Below are 20,810 nucleotides of genomic sequence, written 5' to 3'. Positions count from 1 at the left end.
CATGTAGGTAATAGTTATTTATTAGTACAGCCAATATAAAAACATTGAAAGATATGTTTGTGGTAGCAAATATCCTTTTTCCATCCCTTTTGAATTCCTCTTCCTCATTTCTAATACCTGTGCCTAAAGCCTTTTTAAGGCTTTTTAAGCTCTCCCCAACTGCTCCATTTCCCACCACAGCACAATGACAGGGAAAACCAGAACCTGCTGCGTATTTCTTTTTCACTTCCTGGCTAAGAAATTTCTAGTTAAATAGATTTTACTAGTACCATTAAGTTGAAAATTATTGTATAACATCTGACACATTATCATTTGTATCTTAACAGTCACCTTTAACTGATAAGAATTTGTAATAATAAAAAGTACTAAGGGCACCTGGGTGGCTCAGTCAGTAAAGCGTCTACCTTCAGCTTGGGTCATGGTCCCAGGGTCCTAGGATCGAGCCCCATGTGGGGCTCCCTGCTCAGTGGGGAGCCTGCTTCTCCCCCTCCCTCTCCCTGTGCCCCTCCCCCGCTCCCACTCGTGCTCTCCCTCTCTCAAATAAATTTTAAAAATTAAAAAATCTTCAAAAAAAGTACGAAAATTTTATAAAACTTTTAAGAAAGTCTTAGTCATATTTCTCATAGCATCTAATTTCCACACTCATTTGTGAGACAGCTACTATTTTCATCTTGCAGATGAGGAAATAAAGGGTCAAAGGCATAAAGTAACTTCCCTGATGACATATATTAGGTTGAATTACATGAAGCTGCCAGGTTTTATAGGTCAAAACAGACAAATATTGATAATTTCACATGATTCAAGTAATAGCAGAAACTGAACTCAGGACTTTGATAGAAAAAATAATTTCAAGAACAAACCAAATGCATTTCTTAAGTCAAATGGCAATTTCTCAGGAAACTTTAAAGCACACAACTCTAAGGGGCCTTCTGGTTGTTGGCATAAAATATTTTTTGATGCTTACAATTCAGGTTTTATTTTATATATGCAAAATTTGAGAAATAAACACAGAAAACACCACCATCCACTAATAATCTTAAGAACTGTCATATATAGTTATGGCCAACAGTGCAAAAGAAACAAAGGTTTTCCACATTTTGGAAGCTATCTAAAAGAAAATATACGCTTTTGTTATTTTTCCCTGATAACAAACTGAATGCCAAATTCACAAAGTAAAAATTACAGGGGGAGGGAATCCAGATATTGTATATTATACGTCACCTTTTCAAGGCTCTTTCCATCCAGAATAACCTTGGTTTGCCAGGGCCAATTAAAAGAAATCACAAAATCGCCTTTGGTAAAATTTATGTTTTTGCTTTCTTCTACAATCCCAATACCTCCACCATCAACCACTTGAGACAACTGCCAAGCTCTTATATAATCAGTACCAGTGTCTTCATTCATTCTGCAACGCTAAAAAAGAAAAACGTTGATTAGAATATAATTCTGCCTGATAATACTGGCCAGTTTATTAATTTACCTGGTGACTAAAAGAAAGGTATATAGTCAGTAATGTTAAATAAAGTCTTAGTCAAACAAATCATATTTATCTTAAATTCTAACTTCCTTTCAGTTATTTTTTTATCCTGAGAAAAAGATGTATCCCCTCTCTAATCAGTAAAGCAGTACAATTCGAAAGGTATACAACTTTGTGAACAGACTAAAAACCGCTGAATTGTACACTTTATTTTTTATTTTTTTAAGATTTTTTTTATTTATTTGCGAGAGAGAGAATGAGAGACAGAGAGCATGAGAGGGAGGAGGGTCAGAGGGAGAAGCAGACTCCCCGCCGAGCAGGGAGCCCGATGTGGGACTCAATCCCGGGACTCCAGGATCATGACCTGAGCCGAAGGCAGTCGCCCAATCAACTGAGCCAACCAGGCGCCCCTACACTTTATTTTTTTTAAGTTTATTTATCTACTTATTTTTAGTAATCTCTACACCCATCATGGGGCTTGAACTCATGACCCCAGGATCAAAAGTTGCATGATCTTCTGACCCAGCCAGGCGCTCCTTAACTGTACACTTTAAATGTATAAATTGTATGATAGATGAATTATATATCAATAAAGCTGTTAAAATTTTTTTTTAAGATTTTTATTTATTTATTGAGAGAGAGAGGGAATGGTACAAAGAGAGCATGAGAGGGAGGAAGATCAGAGGGAGAAGCAGACTCCCTGCTGAGCAGGGAGCCCGATGCAGGACTCGATCCTGGGACTCCAGGATCATGACCTGAGCCGAAGGCAGTTGCTTAACCAACTGAGCCACCCAGGCACCCTAAAGCTGTTAAAATTTTTAAACACTTAAAGAAATGTAAGTACTAATACATTACACTAGCAAAAATAATACAAAATACTGCGTCAATGGCTTCAGTGGATTGTGGCAAATTACCTACACTTACATGTTGCTATTACAAAACTACATTTTTTATAGAAAACAAACGGGCAACATATAGACCATAATACTATTCATTTCTATTGGCCTAGCGATTCTGCTTCCTCAATGAGTATTTTCATTTCATTTCATTTCATTTCACTCAAGAAGAAATGAAACTATTTTTATACAGCTGTTCACCACAATTTCAGGCCAAGCATTACATCATACCCCCTAACCTCAGGTGGATGTTCTCTTTATTCTATGAAAACAAAATATCACAATGGCACCACACCTTTCCACAGGACTAGAGCTAAAGATATCTCTGGGAAGCAATCAAGGCTTTCTTCTTCTCTGTGGCTCACTCTTGCCCACTCATGAAGGCCAAGATGTAGAGGCCCACAGTGTGGTCCAGGAGATAGAAAAGATAGAAGGCTACTTGATTAAGGGGCCCCATGTGGTATAGTTTTCACCAGGGAAAAGGACCAAACAGGGAATTGAGGCAGAAGCTTCTATGACAATACACTTCTGCTAGCGTGCCCTTCCCAAGTATTCTTAGAAAGCAATTGCAACAGCCACTGAATACTGCCAGACCAAGGACTTGACCCTCTTTCTCTTCTTTTTTAAGGTAATTTATTTTTATTTTTTAAAGTAATCTCTACACCCAGTGTGGGGCTCGAACTAACAACCGCAACATCAAGAGTCACATGCTCTACTGACTGGGCCTGCCAGGTGCCCCCCAAGGACCTGACTCTTAAACAAGGCTAACAGAAAAAACAGGAACAAGTAATTCTCCATGGGTAAGCAAATGATGTCAACACAATAGGATATTATATAACCACCAAAATAATGATATTTGGACTGGTTTTTCATATGAAAGTATGTACATGAAGTCACTTAAATATCAAGTCAAAGTAGTATATATACATTAAATACAACCATGTAAAATACTGTGTACACATGGTGATTAAAATTAATTTTGATCTTGCTTAATAAGGGCAGGAAGTAATGATGCCAGCTGTCAGCACAGTAAGAATAAGAACTAATAAATGGATTTGGAAATTTGAAAAAAAAATAATAAAATCAGTTATGAATTTGGATATATTATTTTTTCAAGAACAATGTCTAGTAAAAGCAACCAAAGTGATTTTCTTTTCTCCTTCCTTTAATTACTAAACACCATGCTAGTGACTGGAAATATAGTGATAAATAAGACCTCTGTCTCCACAAGTTTACTCTTTATTAGGGAAGACAGACATCTGATAACTACACAGATAATTCTTCATTACAACTGGGATAAATGCTATAGATCAAGGTCCTGTTTTGAGAAAATGTAACAGAGAAAGGACTAGTCTGAGGGATCAAGGTAATTTACCAAAGCAAGTCCTTTTCATGCAGGCTTTGAGGAAGTAACAGGAGTTCGCCACATGATGGCAGAGTAGTGGGAGGAAGACAGAGGGACAGCATGTATGAAGGCCTGTTTTAATTTTTACTCGGGGTTTTTAGTCAGGTATAGTAAAACAACGGACAGAGACAACTGCCTTGAAGGAAGGGTTTATTACTTACAATTCCCAAGAGGAGGAGCCCTGTGTGGTAACACAGGGCCACACAGGGAAGCACCAGAGTTAGTCAGGAAGAAAAAGCAGCAACAGGAGAGCATGGCCCAGAGTCTTTACTGTGGTTTCAGGGGGAAGAAATGGGCAAGACAGGGTAGGCAAACTTGAGTAAGTTTAGGATTAGATAGTTTGAATAATTTCCGTGGGCTCTGGCTTATAGGGGTGGTCCCTAGTTGTCTGGCACCTGGGCCTTTGGTGATCTGGGGTACAGAAAATACTGGGTTGGTGTGTGAGAGTTAAATGAAGGTGGTTGATATGTTCCAGGCAAGATGTTTGTTATCTCTAAAAATATGCTGGGGCGCCTGGGTGGCTCAGTGGTTAAGCGTCTGCCTTCGGCTCAGGTCATGATCCCAGGGTCCTGGGATGGAGGCCCACATCAGGGCTCCCTGCTCCGCAGGAAGCCTGCTTCTCCCGCTCCCCCTGCTTGTGTTCCCTCTCTCGCTGTGTCTCCCTCTGTCAAATAAATAAATAAAATCTTTTAATAAATAAATAAATAAAAATATGCTGGTAGGGGCAGTCTCTCCAGGATTAGGAAGACCCCTAAGATAGGAAAGCATTAAAAAATACAGAAAAGGAAAAACAGGGCTAATATAAGGCTTGAGCAAAAAGGGCCACTGGTGTGTTACACACAATAAGAGGCCTGGTGTGGCCAGAGTACAAGGGGAAGAAGTAAAGTAGGGTATGGTAAGGCTGGGCAGGCAAAGAGGGACCAGACTATGTAGCATCTTTTTTTTTTCATCAGCAAGTATTTATTTATTCTGTGAGTACAGTGTTATGGTAGATCTTGTTAACAACTGACCTAACATTTCATTAGGCTATTTTGATTTATTTTTTTTAATTTTATTATGTTAATCACCATACATTACATCATTAGTTTTTGATAGTGTTCCATGATTCATTGTTTGCGTATAACACCCAGTGCTCCATGCAGAACGTGCCCTCCTTAATACCCATCACCAGGCTAACCGGTCCCCCCCCACCCCCCCCAGAACCCTCAGTTTGTTTCTCAGAGTCCATAGTCTCTCATGGTTCGTCTCCCCCTCCGATATCTCCCTTCATTTTTCCCTTCCATCTTTTTTTTTAACATATAATGTATTATTTGTTTCAGAGGTACAAGTCTGTGATTCATCAGTCTTACACAATTCACAGCGCTCACCATAGCACATACCCTCCCCAATGTCTATCATCCAGCCACCCCATCCCTCCCACCCCCCACCACTCCAGCAACCATCAGTTTGCTTCCTGAGATTAAGAATTCCTCCTATTGGGCGCCTGGGTGGCTCAGTTGGTTAAGCAACTGCCTTCGGCTCAGGTCATGATCCTGGAGCCCCGGGATCGAGTCCCACATCAGGCTCCCTGCTCGGCGGGGAGTCTGCTTCTCCCTCTGACCCTCTTCCCTCTCATGCTCTCTCTTTCTCTCTCAAATAAATAAAATCTTTAAAAAAAAAAACTAAAAAATAAAAAAAAAAGAATTCCTCCTATTAGTGAGATCATATGATACATGTCTTTCTCTGACTGACTTATTTCACTTAGCATAATATCCTCTAGTTCCATCCACGATGTGATGTGATATATATATATATGTGTATATATATATACACACACACGTGTATATATAACGGAGTATTATGCAGCCATCAAAAAAACCAAAATCTTGCCATTTGCAACAGACTATGTAGCACCTTAGACCATGTCCAGAACGTTAGTCTTTATCTCAAGATTAAAGGAAAGCCATTAAAGACAAAGGTGACATGATCAGTTGCTTTGTAAAAATATCTTTCTGGCTGCGGTTTGAAGACCATCTAAGGGGGCAAAGAGTGTATGCAAGGATACCCCATTGGGAGAGGAAACAATGGTCATTCAGACTAGGTAGATGTCCTTGGAGTTTATGAAGAACTGTACTGAACTGAGATGTACTTAGAAGTAGGATCTGCAGGACCTGAGGTTGACTGACAGAATGACTAAAGAGAACGAAGAGACAAAATTCTCAAGAAAAACTCAGTGCTTTATAGCATGAAATGAGTGGATGGAGGAGCTATATACTTCCCTAGAGGAAAAAGAGGTTTTCTGTTTTTGTTGTTTTGAGGTTGAGGGTATTTAGAAGTGGAAGTCATGAATTCAATTCATGTCACAATCTTAGTTGTTTCATCATCTCTCCTAAAATCTTTGGGTCATAAATTTCTCTCACTTGTAAGACTCTCAGAGGGAAGTCTGAATAGAAAGTTTGTTCCACCTTAAAGAATACTGTGTAAAACACATCCTTTCTGCTTGTTTTCAACTATTCCTTTTTGACTGCTCTGTTTGATTTTTAAAACCCTTCTAACCTTGAACCTTGGCTTTATTTTGGTAAATTTTATTCTCTTAATTTACTTTGTACTTATTATCCTGGGCTTAAATGACATGCTTTATATTTTGTTCATCAGGGCATGGGTAATCCTTTGTGCCCTGAGCTATGTCTTATACACTGCAGAGGTGAAGTCTTAAGAAATCCAAACCAGTCATGATCAAGACTCTAAATACTAAATAGTGCACTGTCATTTTTCTCCTGAATTTGTGGTAATTATTCTCCTCATGTGATTTGCTTAGCACAGTGTTGAGTGTGTTGAGAGTGTTGAGGCCCATAGCTTGACTGAGCTTGTCTTAGCTGCCATTGAAAGATGGAGCATCTTTAGGTCTGTAGGAAATGTGACCTAATTTACCCCTCTGTATCAACTTGAACATTTGTCTACTTAGAATGTTCTAGACCAATCACCACCTCATTTCCCTAGCCCATAAAGAAAATTTTCTTCCTAGCCCAGGGAAGAATTTTGAATGAAGTCATCAATTTGCTTTCCACTGTTAGCATAATCGAGTGTGACTGGTGTCACTCAAAGAGGCTGAACTGCACTCCTGGATCAGAGGAAAAAGGAGCCTTCCCAAAGCTACAACTCTCCTGGCAGAAAATGGCACTGCCATTGGGTATCCGCTGTAAATGAAGCCTGAGAAGAGGCAAGCCAGGATTTTCTTTATCCCTTACAAGGGCACTTTAAAAGCCAAAAGGAGGCGGCAAGCAGACAGTACAGAAATAGTAATACAGAAAGAGACTATAAATTGCTTGTTTCTTTGGCCAACTTTCTACTTTTCACAGACTAATGTATAGGAGCTTTCTGAATGTCAGTCATTATCATCTTTTTTCTTATTTATATTGCAAATTTTTCTAAGTTTGCCATTTATCTTTCGATTTTGTACATGCTATTTTATTGTGTCTTACAAAATACAGTGTTTTTTTAAGTAGTCATATTTATCAATCATGTTTTTTCATATTAGCTGGGTTTGCTGTCATTCTTACAAAGTCTTTCATTCCCCAACACCATTCAATTGTTTACCCAGACATATATATATATATATATTTTTAATGTCAGTCACCATACATTACATCATTAGTTTTTGATGTAGTGTTCCATGATTCATTGCTTGTGAATAACACCCAGTGCTCCAAGCAATACGTGCCCTCCTTAATACCCATCACCAGGCTAACCCATCCCCCCACCCGCCGAGAGAGAGAATCTTAAGCAGGCTCCACATCCAGTGCAGAGCCAATGCATGACCTGAGATCATGACCTGAAATCAAGAGTCAGATGCTTAACAACTGAGCCACCCAGGTGCCCCCTAAAATTTTTTATAGTTTCATTTTTTCTTTAATTTTTTTTATTATCTCTTAGAATTTATTCTAGTGAAGGATTGAGCTAAGAATGTAATTTTTTCCAAAAGTATACAGTGAACTGATCCAACACAGTTTATTGAATAAGCTATCCTGATTTTCTTTTAACTTTTTATTTTACATAAATACTCACAGGAGGCTGTAAAATTAGTACAAAGAACAGAAATTAATGAAATGTACAAGAGGAAAACAATACAGAAAATCAACAAAACCAAAAGTTGGTCCTTTGAAAAACTAACAAAACTAACAAAGTTTTAGCTAAACAGACCAAGAAAAAATAGACAAGACTTAAATTACTAAAATCAGGAATGAAAGAAAGGGTATTACTACCTATCTTTCAGAAATAAAAAAGGATTATAAGGAAATACTAAGAACTGTATGCTAATAAATTATAAAACTTAGATGAAATGGGCAAATTCCCAGAAGCTGACTCAAGAAGAAACAGAAAATCTTAGCAGACCTAAAACAAAGATACTGAACAAGTAATTTTAAAATTCTCCAAAAAGAAAAGCCCAGGCCAGAGAGCTTCATTGATGAATTCTACTAACCTATTCAAGAATACCAATTCTTCACAAACTCTTCCAGAAACAACAGGAGGGAACATTTCCCAACCCATTCTGAGGCCCATAGTACCCTGATACCAAAGTCAGGCAAACACATCACAAGAAAACAACAGACCATGAATATAGTCTCATAACCTTAAATGGATGCAAAAAACCTCAACAAAATAATAGCAAACTAAATCCAACAACATATCGGGGCACCTTGGTGGCTCAGTCACCCACATCGAGCCCCACATTGGGCTTCGCACTCAGAGTGGTGTCGGCTAGTCCCTGTATCCTCTGCTCCTCCTTCCGTTTGTGCATGCACACACACACACACACACTCCCTCTCTCTCTCAAATAAATAAGTAAATAAATCTTAAAAAAAAAAAATCTTAGGGGCACCTGGGTGGTTCAGTCGGTTAAACGCCTGCCTTCAGCTCAGGTCATGATCCCAGGGTCTTGGGATTGAGCCCTGCATCGGGCTCCCTGCTCCGCGGGGGGCCTGCTTCTCCTTCTTCTCCCTGCCGATGCTGTCTCTCACTATCTCTGTCTCTCTCAATAAATAAATAAAATCTTAAGAAAAAAATAAATCCAACAACCTATCAAGGAATTATACACCAGGAACAGGAGTCATTTATTCCAAGAATGCGAGAATGATTTAACATCTAAAAATTAATAAACCATATCAAGAGATTAAAAAGCAAAAACCACACAATCATCTCAATAGAAGCAGAAAATGCATATGACAAAATCTAAAACTTCTGAGGGGAGGGAGGAAGGAGGACTTATTATTTAATGGACACAGAATTTCTGTTTTGGATGATGAAAAAGTTCTGGAAATGGAAAGTGGTAATGGCTGCACAACATTGTGAATGTTCTTAATGCCACTGAATTATATACTTGAAAATTGTTAAAATGGCATATTTTGTTATATATATCTTACCACAATAAAAACAAAACAAAACCAAAAAACATCCCTTTATGATAAAAACACTCAACAAACCAGGAACCAAATCAGGAATAGGAGGAAATCTCCTTAACCTGATAAAGGGCATCTACCAAATCCCACATCATACTTAATGGTAAAAGACTGAATGCTTTCTCCCTAAGATCTAGGAACAAAATAAAGATGTCCACTCTCACCACTTCTATATAACATTGTACTGGAGGTTCTAATCAGGCAAGAAAATGAAATAAAAAGCATTTGTAGGGCGCCTGGGTGGCTCAGTTGGTTAAGCGACTGCCTTCGGCTCAGGTCATGATCCTGGAGTCCCTGGATCGAGTCCCACATCGGGCTCCCTGCTCAGCAGGGCATCTGCTTCTCCCTCTGACCCTCCCCCCTCTCATGCTCTCTCTCTCTATCTCATTCTCTCTCTCAAATAAATAAATTAAAATCTTAAAAAAAAAAGAAATCATTAAAAAAAAAGCATTTGTATAGGAAAAGGAGAAGCAAAAACTATCTCGGTATAGTCTTAAGTCCATGTAGTAGTCCTAAACAGTATCTTTCAATAAATCTCCTTTCTCTAAGTGAGTCTGTTCCTTCAAAAAGAGACCAACTAGCGGGGTGCCTGGGTGGTGCAGTTGGTTAAGCTTCTGACTCTTGGTTTTGGCTCAGGTCGTGATCTCAGGGTCATGAGATTGAGCCCCGTGTCAGGCTCAGTGCAGTCTGCTTGAGTTTCTCTCTCCCTCTCCCTTTGCCCCTCCCCACCACTCTAAAATACATAAATAAGCCTTTAAAAAAAAAGAGACCGACTAGAATAAGGGCCTTATACACAGCCTGCCTTGTAAACTAGATCAATCTGAGAGAATTTCCAATCCTAATTTACTATCTTTAGGCTTTATTTACTACCGGGAAGTGACCTGGACATTTGAAAGAACCTGATTAACCACATGTACTACTATTTTGAAAACATTCTTCTATAACATTCCTTCATATACTAGTGAATTTAAAAACAAAGGCAATCTGTAATTCCCAGGTATCAAGATATAATTGCTCAAATATTTATTAATCATAAGGATTGCACAATAAAATTGAGATGCAACATGCAAAATATGAAAATAAAATTAATTTTCACCAAGTCACAAAATCCTGATTCTTACCATGTAAGGATCCACAGAAAGATAAAGAGTTCTCACTTGTACTTGTCCTTCATTGATATTATCTGATAAATTTACTTCTTCTATTCGGAAATTTTCTGCCACTGGATTACCATTTTTTCCTAAAATATTAAGGAAAATATAAAATCAAAAAGTTACTTTCCTATGTAGTTATTTATTATTCTTTAGAAGGTAACTCTAGGATTCAGATAACTCCCCTTTAATGCAGACATGAATAAATCTATATTGTTTTGTAATTTCTCTGTAATACAGTATAAATTCTTCAAATAGTTTCAGGTGCTGTTGATTTTCCCCAAGAAGTTCCTGTGGAATATTGCTAACACCTCAAAATTTCTTTTTAAAGATGATTCCAGGGCGCCTGGGTGGCTCAGTTGGTTAAGCGACTGCCTTCGGCTCAGGTCATGATCCTGGAGTCCCAGGATCGAGTCCCACATCGGGCTCCCTGCTCAGCGGGGGGTCTGCTTCTCCCTCTGACCCTCTGACCCTCTTCCCTCTTGTACTCTCTCTCTCTCATTCTCTCTCTCTCTCAAATAAATAAATAAAATCTTAAAAAAAAAATAAAAATAAAGATGATTCCAGATAAATCACCTCATCTGTTTTAAAATTATAGGATTTCAAAAAGTGAAAACTCACAGCCAGTTTAAATTATGAAAATCCAAAATTTACAAGGCAGCAGAAACACCACATCAGCCAAAATAGTTAAGTAAACCTTCTTTCCTCATTTTAAGAAGAAATGGAAACTTAAATGAATGCAATTTTTTTAAAAAGTCAAGTCTTGGCGGCGCTCGGCAGCAGACCACCATGGGCTGTGTCATCCGTGGGCAGACAAAGGGCGCCGGGTCGGTATTCCGCGCGCACGTGGAGCACCACAAGGGCGCCGCGCATCTGCGCGCCGTGGACTTCGCCGAGCGGCACGGCTACATCAAGGGCATCGTGAAGGACATCATCCACAACCGGGACCGCGGTGCACCCCTCGCCAAGGTCATCTTCCGGGATCCGTACCAGTTTAAGAAATGAACGGAGCTGTTCATCGCCGCCGAGGGTATCCACACCAGCCCGTTCGTGTACTGCGGCAAGAAGGCCCAGCTCGACATAGGCGGTGGGCACTATGCCCGAGGGCACTACCATGTGCTGTCTGGAAGAGAAGCCTGGTGACCGGGGCAAGTTGGCCCGAGCCTCCGGAAACTATGCCACTGTAATCTCCCACAACCCAGAGACCAAGAAGACCCGAGTGAAGCTGCCCTCAGACTCAAAGAAGGTCATTTCTTCAGCCAACAGAGCTGTGGTCGGTGTGGTGGCTGGAGGTGGCCGCATTGACAAGCCCATTCTGAAGGCTGGCCGTGCCTACCACAAGTATAAGGCAAAGAGGAATTGCTGGCCACGTGTGCGGGGTGTGGCCATGAACCCTGTGGAGCATCCTTTTGGAGGTGGCAACCACCAGCACATTGGCAAACCTTCTACTATCCACAGAGATGCCCCTGCTGGCCGCAAAGTGGGTCTTATTGCTGCCCGCCGGACCGGGCGTCTCCGGGGAACCAAGACTGTTCAGGAGAAGGAGAACTAGGGCTGAGGGCCTCAATAAAGTCAGTCCTGTCACTAAAAAAAAAGAAAAAAAGCTAAAGTCTTGGGGCACCTGGCTGGTTCAGTTGGTGGAGCATGCAACTCTTGATCTCAAGGTTGTGGGTTCAAGCCCCACATTGGTGTGGAGCCTATTTTAAAATAAATTAAAAGGTCTTGAAAACTAGAAAATTTGAAATATTGAAAGAAAAATCTGTAAGCAGAAAATGCCATCACTAAAAGTGTATTCTCAGTTATGTTTAATATAAGCAAACTTCATATTGATTAAATCATCAAATGTCTAAGGTGGGAACAGAATATAAACATTTTAATCTAACAGCTCACTTTACTAAAACTGAAGTCAGAAAAGGTAAATGGGGGCGGAGGGGGGGAGAAAAAACTGACAAGGTAAGTGATTTCCCCAGGCCACACACTAAGTAAACAGTAAAACCAAAGCTCCCAGGTTATTTCCACACCTAAGTTCCTATGATTCAGGTTAGATGTCAGCACAGACGTAGGTCAGTGCTTTTCACATAAAACAGAAAGGCAAATTTTAAGAATCAGCGATACATACTACAAAGAAAAAACAGAAGCTATATATATTTGTAGTATAACCTTTTAAATATAGTAATTCCAAAATACCTTTTTTTCTTCAACAAACAGCCTTGATAAATAAGTAATCACTTTAAAAACTGATATTACATTGCTTAGAGTTTCTTCTAGTATCTCTACTAGGGTTAATATCTTCCTAAGTTAATTTACCACATTGACTATTACTTTTTGTTCCTTCATTTTCATTAATAATTATGATATAATAATTATGATTTGATAATAATAATCAAAGACCGTGGTGCCTGGGTGGCTCAGTTAGTTCAGTGTCCCACTACTGATTTCTGCTCAGGTCATGCTCTCAGAGTAGTGGGCTCCGCCCAACCTTGGGCTCCATGCTCAGCAGGGAGTCTACTTGAGATTCTCTCCCTCCCCCTCTCCTTCCGCCCCTCCCTCTGCTCTCCCTCTCATAAATAAATCTTTAAAAATAACAATAATAATTATCAAAGACCACAGCTGTTCATTCATCACAGACAAATACATACCAGGTCGGGAATTCAATACCACTCTTTGTACAATCATCACCTTGCTGCACAGTGGTCTCGCAAGATTTCTGTATAAAATATAACTCCTATAAACAGAAAAGTTTTTAAATCACAAAGTTTTAAAATATGCAATTAAAAAAAAAAGCACATTTGTGTTTCTGAACAAGGAGAAGAAAAATCAAATTTAGGATCCAGAAAAGATATAGTCTACTGTCCGAGTTTGCCTCTGCAGATATGTAAAGAAAGACTAAATCTAATTAGAATTTTTGGCTAAGAGGAACAAGTTCAAAAGACTAAGACAAAATGTTTTTGGCCTCATAATTCAAGCACATTCATCTTTATACCATCATGAGTGAGCCTCCCACTGTGGCTTGATTAAAAGAGAACATGATATATTCCTCCAGAGTCAAATAGTTAATCTAGTAGCAAAATAAGAACACTAGCTGCTTGAGATGTAACCAAATTTTCAAAAAATATTTTATTCATTTATCAAAGTGGAAATTAACAGTTTTGTTGATAACAGAAGTAAAACATCAGAGGTGCTCGGCCGGCTCAGCTGGGAGAGCATGTGACTCTTGACCCCGGGATCCTAAGTCCGGGCCCCACGTTGGCTGTAGAAATTACTAAAAAAAACATAAACTTAAAAAAAAAAAAAAAAGGAAAACATTAAAAGCATCTTTAAATCCTCACATTATAGGAAATTCTGTAATACAGAATGGCACAATAAGAAAGTAAAGGATCAGTTTATTCTGGATTTTCAATTTGAGCTAATGAAAGAACCAAAATGAAGTTCCAGGGCTGGCACCATCTGCCTTGTGGGAAATAGCCCTGATCTTAGCGAGTGTTACTATGTGCCAAGCACTCCTGTGAGTGCTATGAAATACACACACACACACACACACACACACATTCATTTAATATTCAATGTATATATTCTTTTTTCAAAGATTTAAAGTAGTCTCCACACCCAACGTGGGGCTCGACCTTACAACCCTGAGATCAAGAGTCACATGCTCTACTGACTGATTCTGCTAGGCAGCCCAAATATATATACTCTTTTAATCTAACAATCCTATTAAGTAGTATTATTATCCCCATTTTACAGAGGAGGAAACTGAGCCTTAAAGAGTTTAAGCACTTTCCTAAGGTGGTGGAGCTAAAATTCAAACCCAAGCTGCCTGACATTCCAGAGCCAATCTCTTAACTACTACATAAAAATGTCCATCCTGGGGGCGCCTGGGTGGCTCAGTCATTAAGCGTCTGCCTTCGGCTCAGGTCCTGATCCCAGGGTCCTGGGATGGAGCCCCACATCAGGGCTCCCTGCTCAGTGGAGAGCCTGCTTCTCCCTCTCCCACTCCCCCTGCTTGTGTTCCCTCTCTTGCTGTGTCTCTGTCAAATAAATAAAAATCTTTAAAAAAAAAAATTTCCATCCTGTATGTTTAAGTTGTTTGACTTCTAAAATGCTAGGCAAACATTATCTTTCTTAAAATTAATATACTTATTTACCACTTCTGTCTTCTCTCCTTAGATATTTTATCATCTTTAGTACTAACATTGAGAAGGCCAAAGGAAAACAACTGTATCAACCACTTATTTATAACAGTTGCAACATATTTAGCTCTTAACATCATTTCTAATTTTATATAAAAGATTTTATACAGCAGCACACTTAGACATTTGACAACCATCTGTAAGTCCATTTGACATTTAATAATCCTTTGCCTTGTATCACTGGGTAATTTTGTTTATGCATGACTCTACTCCTAATCCAGTTTCTAAGTTTGCAGAATATTTCAATTTCTTCATTTTTCTCTGTATCCTATAAAGTACCTAAGTATCCTATATAAACCTGATATTCATATATACTCCAAAAAAAGTTGAATAATCATCGCAGGGTATTTCCCAAATCTTGCTTACCATAGTATTTATACGTAGATAATTTATACAGAACTTTCACAAAGATTCCGTTACTTATTCTTTAAAACAAAGTTATATAGGTAAATATATTACTATTCCCATTTTACAGGGAAAGTGGAGATACAGTTTGTACCCAAGATCACACAGCAGGTAAGCAGAGGAGTTGGGACTGGAATATAAATCTTATCGTACCAGATCTCGCATGCCTCATTCTTTGCACTATTGTCCCACAATCTCCCATAAACAGGGTTTGTACAGATACAGCCATATAATGATGTCCAACCCTCCTACAGGTACTCTTTCCTAGAGGAAGGGAATTCTACTCCCAATTAAGAACTAAATGATGTTAGCAACATTCAGTAAGACAGAAGGAAGAACACTGCTTTCTTACTTTTTATAATATATGTATTTATAACCTCACTGGTTGTGACATTAATGGCTAGCTGCCCTCAATATCCTTTCTCTCTTTCACACACAATGTTGCCCTGCTAAAAGACTGCATTTCCCTGTTTCCCCTTAAAACAATCCCAGACATCATCCTACTGCCAAAAATCCCTCAGTTTGCATCTCTGGTAACAGATTATTTTAAATACAAATACTAGGGGCGCCTGGGTGGCTCAGTCGTTAAGCATCTGCCTTCGGCTCAGGTCATGATCCCAGGGTCCGGGGTCCTGGGAACGAGCCCTGCATCATCGGGCTCCCCGCTCCGGGGGAAGCCTGTTCTCCCTCTCCCACTCCCCCTGCTTGTGTTCCCTCTCTCGCTGTGTCTCTGTCAAAAAATAAATAAAATCTTAAAATAAATAAATAAACACTATACCATTAACCTGACAGAACTGTTAATATAGGTAATTCCTTAACATCATCTAATACCTAGTACATATTCAAATTCCTGATTGTCTCTAACATGCCTTTTTTTTTTGCCAATTGTAGGCAACTTATTTTTTATTTTCCCCCTTTTTAAATTTAAATTCAATTAATTAACATATAATGTATTATCGGTTTCAAAGGTAGAGGTCAGTGATTCATCAGTGTTATATAATACCCAGTGCTCATTACGTCACGTGCTCTCCTTAATGTCTATCACCGAGTTACCCCATCCCCCACCTCCCTCCCGTCCAGCAACCCTCAGTCAAACATGTCTTTTCACAATTGGTTCATTAGAATCAGGATTTAAGGTCCACATACTACATTTTGAGTCTCCTCTCCTTTTTTATTTCATGCCATCGATTGTTGAAGAAACATTTGCTGCTTAATCCCTTTGTCTATGGAATGTCCTTTGATTGCTTCCTCATGGTGTCATTTACCTCATTCTTCTATCTTCCCCATCCATACCCCCCACCATCCCTGACTAGTAGTTAGGTCTAGAGATTTGATTAGACGCAGGTTCAGTTTTTTAGGCAAGAACCTTTAAAGGTGGTGCTGTGTGCATCCTAGTTCATCACATCAAGAAGTCCAAAATGTCTTATGGGGCTAAACGTATTTTTAAAAGGAAATTTTCTATTGAATCACCTTATGTATAAATTATGGAAGAATTAAAAAGCAAAATTTTCCAATTTGATGCTGGATCCATAACTGCCCCAAAGTGGTTCTTAACAGCACCATAATTTTCAATCAAAGGAGTCTTCCCAAGTTAAGTTTCATATTTGCCCTCTTCCCTGATTACTTTCAATGTATGCTTTCTTTAAAATATGCACACTGTGGATTTGTCCAAATACTGTTTCTCAGAACTAAAAGTACACTATCAAATTTCTCCTGTATTGTTAGAAAGTTTTCAACTGTCAAATACAAAAATTAACTAAGATAGGATAATTGCACAATATCCCTTGATAGGACAACAAACAACACATTTAAAACTTAAAAGAACTTGATTTAGTCCCGAAATTAAAATCTTAAAATATGACACATCTAGTTCTAGATCTGAAAGGAGGGATAGCAGTGGTGTTACATTCATCCCTGGCAGAGGAGTGGGGAGAGGACACTCAGTTCTTTACTGACTGACATTAAGCACACCATGTTTGCTTGGTCTGATATTAAGTGGGTTTCCAATTATGTTAAGTAATATACCAAAATAACACCAGATCAAGAATCAACTGAAAAATTCACTCCCGCCCCCGCATCAGGCTCCCCTGCTGAGCGGGGAGTCTGCTTCTTCCTCTCCCTCCGCTGCTCCCCCTGCTTGTGCGCTCTCTCTATCAAATAAATAAATAAAATATTTAAAAAAAGAAAATTTCACTCCTGTGCTGGTCATAAAGAGTGTGTTATTTGAGCGTCTACCTTGTAGCCTAGTATTAGGAAAAGGGCACTGAACTAAGGAGACAGAGTACTTAGCCGGGTTCTAATCACTTGGGATCGTAGGAAAGGCTCTTCTCTCAGCCAGTCTTCTGAATGCTACCAAGTGCCAGGAACTGGGCTAAAGTTTTTATAATCGTTGTCTCGCTTAACCCCTCCACCTAACAACTCTATGAAGATGGTACTGTCATTTATCCCCATTTTCTAGACGAGGAAAGGGAGTAAACAGAGAGGTCGATAACTTGCCCATGTTTGCACAACTAGCAATGACCGACACTGGAACCCACACTCAAATCAAACACAATACATCCCACTTCCGTAACATGAGCTTCCTAGTATCTTTTTAAACAAAACACTTCCCTATACTGATCTCGTTCAATTACCCTGCCACAAATGGCTCTGCTGACCACGGCCTTGTTATAAAAGGTGGAAATCTCTGGGATTTCCTCCACTCGTTCTGGCTGGCTGGTCGCTCCCTCTCCTTTTGAGCGTTCTGGTTTCCTCCTCCTACCCAAGTCTAATATGTGGGGATTCCTGCCTGGCTCTTCCCCTTTCCCATACTGACCTCCCCTTCCTCTCTGGCTCCCACTACCAACCATTCACATGGAAATTAATAAAAATCTGCGTCTACAGCCCAAATTTCAAACTGGCTTCCCTGACTGTAAACGCCGAGAGGATAGGGATCCGTGTCCACGATTTACGTTCACTCTCTGTCCGGCACATGATAGGGGGCTCAATAAATATGTGTTAAATGAACGTCCCAGACGCACCTTAAACACAATTACGTCCAAACTCGACGTTCTTTACTCCCAACAGTTCAAAAAGAAAAAAATCTGCCTCTGTTCCTTCTGGAGCATTCCCTAGGTTAGCGACCTAGGCAATAACGCCAGCATCGCCGCAGCTCCGGAAAAAAAATGGAGGTCACCCCGGCTCCTCGATCCTCCCACACCCGGAAGGCGTGAGCCAGCCCCGGGTTCCCCGGACAGCGGCTGTGCGGCCGCCCATCTCCCGGCACTCACCCCGACGCAGCTGGGGAGCAAATCTCGCGCGGCGTGTGGAGCTTGCGAGGGGCCTCCTGCGCGACCTCAGCCCTCCGAACCCAGTACGCAGGCGCACTGCTAGACCTCTGCTTCTCGCCTCTGCCCCCTTCGCTCCAGCGGCGGGCTTTTACAGTTTAGGCAAGATTCCCGGGTTCCCACGTTTCGGAGAGAGGTGGGGAAAGTGCAGAGTTTAAAAGGATCCTCACTTGTCTGGGCAGTGTGTTGTGGGTTTTTTTGTTGTTCTGGCGGGGGAGGGGCAGAGGTCTGAGAATCATGACCTGAGCCCAAATAAGAGGGGGTGGCATACCTGACTGAGCTACTCAGGAATTTGATTCGTTGTATGGACTTCTCTCTAAGCCTCAGATTGGAAAATTACCGTGAGACAGGGGCCATCAAGCCTATCCCTGGTTTTATAGACAGGGAAACAGACTCGGAGAGCTGATGTGGTTGGACCACCCACTTTCCTGCTGGTTAGGGGCAAGGTTGGGGTTAAAATTGCCTCTCCAGATTGCTGGGCTAGGACCCTTCCCCTTACAACAGGGCTGTCTTTTCTTTTACAAAGAATCCCAGCTTCCTCAAAGATGGATTACCCAATGTTGAAAGAGTGATTCAACTGCTTCCTTTTTGACTTTCTAATTGATTAAATTCTTTCAAGTCTATCTCTTAACTCAGGCAAAAGATTCTGCCGGCAAAGCATCCCCTCAAGCAATAAGGACTGCTCTGAGCCAGCAAGACCCCAGTGACTGACCCCAAGACAATGACTGATGTGACCTTTACTGCCCACCTGCATATACCCATGACCTTTGCCCCACATTTTCCTTCTATAAACCTGGAAGTATTTTCAGCACTTTGGAGGCAGTCTTTGAGACACTAGTCCACTGTTTTCCCGGTGTTAGCCTCACTGAAATAAAATGCCTTTCTCCTTTCACCATTTGTCCCTCTGCCTTTGGATTTTATTAGCGGCAAGTGGCCAAACCTGGTCTGTTTGGGATCCCCAGAGCCAGGTGCCCTTGCACCCCTGTGCCCCTGCTACAGTGTGAACTGATTTCTCAATTTCATTAATTATTAATTGCCTTTTGTGTTGAACTGGGTTGAGCAAGACTTATTCCTAAGACAGCTTGGATCCCCAGGGACTTTAATAAACCCTAAGAGAGGGCGCCCGGGTGGCTCAGTTGGTTAAGCGACTGCCTTCGGCTCAGGTCATGATCCTGGAGTCCCGGAATCGAGTCCCGCATTGGGCTCTCTGCTCAGCAGGGAGTCTGCTTCTCCCTCTGACCCTCTTCCCTCTCGTGCTCTCTTATCTCTCATTCTCTCTCTCTTTCAAATAAATAAATAAAATCTTTAAAAAATAAAAATAAAAAAAAAATAAACCCTAAGAGAGACCATTCTGAGTTAGGCAGGTGAAGGAATTGCTATTTATATTGTATTCATGTCCGAGCTAATAGCTCAGCATAAATCATGGTATTCAGTAGCTGAATGATGACTGGGGTAGTGAGCAAGAGGGTAAGAATCATTCAACAGTTTGGAGCTTCTGGTAGCTTTATCTCTTAAAAATTTTTTTAAGATTTTATTTATTTATTTATTTATTTATTTATTTGACAGAGAGCACAGGCAGGGGGAGCGGCAGGCAGAAGGAGAGGGAGAAGCAGGCTCCCTGCTGAGCAGAGAGCCCAACATGCCACTCGATCCCAGGACTCTGGGATCATGACCCAAGCCAAAGGCGGACGCTCAACCGACTGAGCCACTCAGGTGGCCCTCATCTCTGAAATTTTTAACTTCTTTGAGAAAGCTTCAGGAAAGGACTAGAAAGATTATAGTACTTTGCAAGCTCAGGCAGGAGCTTATCTCTTATTGGTCTTGTACAGGTAGACCTTCAATAACATTTTTTTAATAACTTGAACCAATTGATGAAAAAAGAAAATGATGGGCGCCTGGGTGGCTCAGTTGTTAAGTGTTTGTCTTCGGCTCAGGTCATGATCCCAGGGTCCTGGGATCAAGTCCCAGGTCAGGCTCCAGGCTTCTCCCTCTACCCCTCCCCCCTTCTCTTGCTCTCTCTTTCACTCTCTCTTAGGCTCTTTCTCTCTCAGATAAATAAAATCTTAAAAAGAAAAAGCTCTAACAGACTAAAAGTAATAGCATAAAGTAAAGGTAGTCTAGAACTTGATCTTAAAAGGAACTTTTTTTTTAAAGATTTTATTTATTTATTTGAAAGAAGAGGGAGCATGTGCCGGGGGAAGTGGCAGAGGGAGAGAGACAAGCGACTCTCAGCTGAGCAGGGAGCCTGACCTGGGACTCAGTCCCAGGACCGTGGGATTATGACTTGATGACTTGAGTGAAGGCAGACATTTAACCTACTGAACCGCCCAGGCACCCCTAAGCGTCCAACTCTCAATTTCAGGTCAGGTTATGATCTCAGGGTTGTAAGATCTAGCCCCACATTGAGCTCCACGCTCAGCACTGAGTCTGTTTGTCCCTCTCCCTCTGCTCCTCTCCTCGCTCTCTCTCTCTCTCTCTAGAATAAACAAATAAAATGTTTTTTAAAAATCAATCAATCAATCAAT

General features: G+C 40.5%; 1 protein-coding gene and 1 pseudogene across 6 annotated transcripts in view; one reads left to right on the top strand and one right to left on the bottom strand.

The window, feature by feature from the left end:
- PTGR2 (prostaglandin reductase 2) overlaps window positions 1-18,412 on the bottom strand; it is a 35,100-nt gene extending 16,688 nt beyond the window's left edge. For 3 of the 6 annotated variants that reach the window (XM_025869687.2, XM_025869689.2, XM_073895540.1), the window contains exons 1-4: window positions 17,980-18,222; window positions 13,004-13,089; window positions 10,335-10,453; window positions 1,222-1,413 (exon numbers count right to left, since the gene is read on the bottom strand). In XM_025869687.2, coding sequence (XP_025725472.1) covers window positions 1,222-1,413; window positions 10,335-10,453; window positions 13,004-13,040 — 348 coding nt within the window. In that variant the 5' untranslated portion in view covers window positions 13,041-13,089; window positions 17,980-18,222. The other 3 variants (XM_025869688.2, XM_073895542.1, XM_073895541.1) reach the window with 3 other exon arrangements.
- LOC112822206 (large ribosomal subunit protein uL2-like) lies at window positions 11,121-11,952 on the top strand (annotated as a pseudogene).
- Window positions 18,413-20,810: the final 2,398 nt, after the last annotated feature.

This window comes from Callorhinus ursinus, unplaced genomic scaffold, assembly GCF_003265705.2.
Source record: "Callorhinus ursinus isolate GAN/ISIS: 27379988/994484 unplaced genomic scaffold, GSC_fseal_2.0 scaffold8, whole genome shotgun sequence".
NCBI lineage: Eukaryota > Metazoa > Chordata > Mammalia > Carnivora > Otariidae > Callorhinus > Callorhinus ursinus.
Note: the sequence above shows the minus strand (reverse complement) of the source record. Positions and strands in the feature narration are given on the sequence as shown.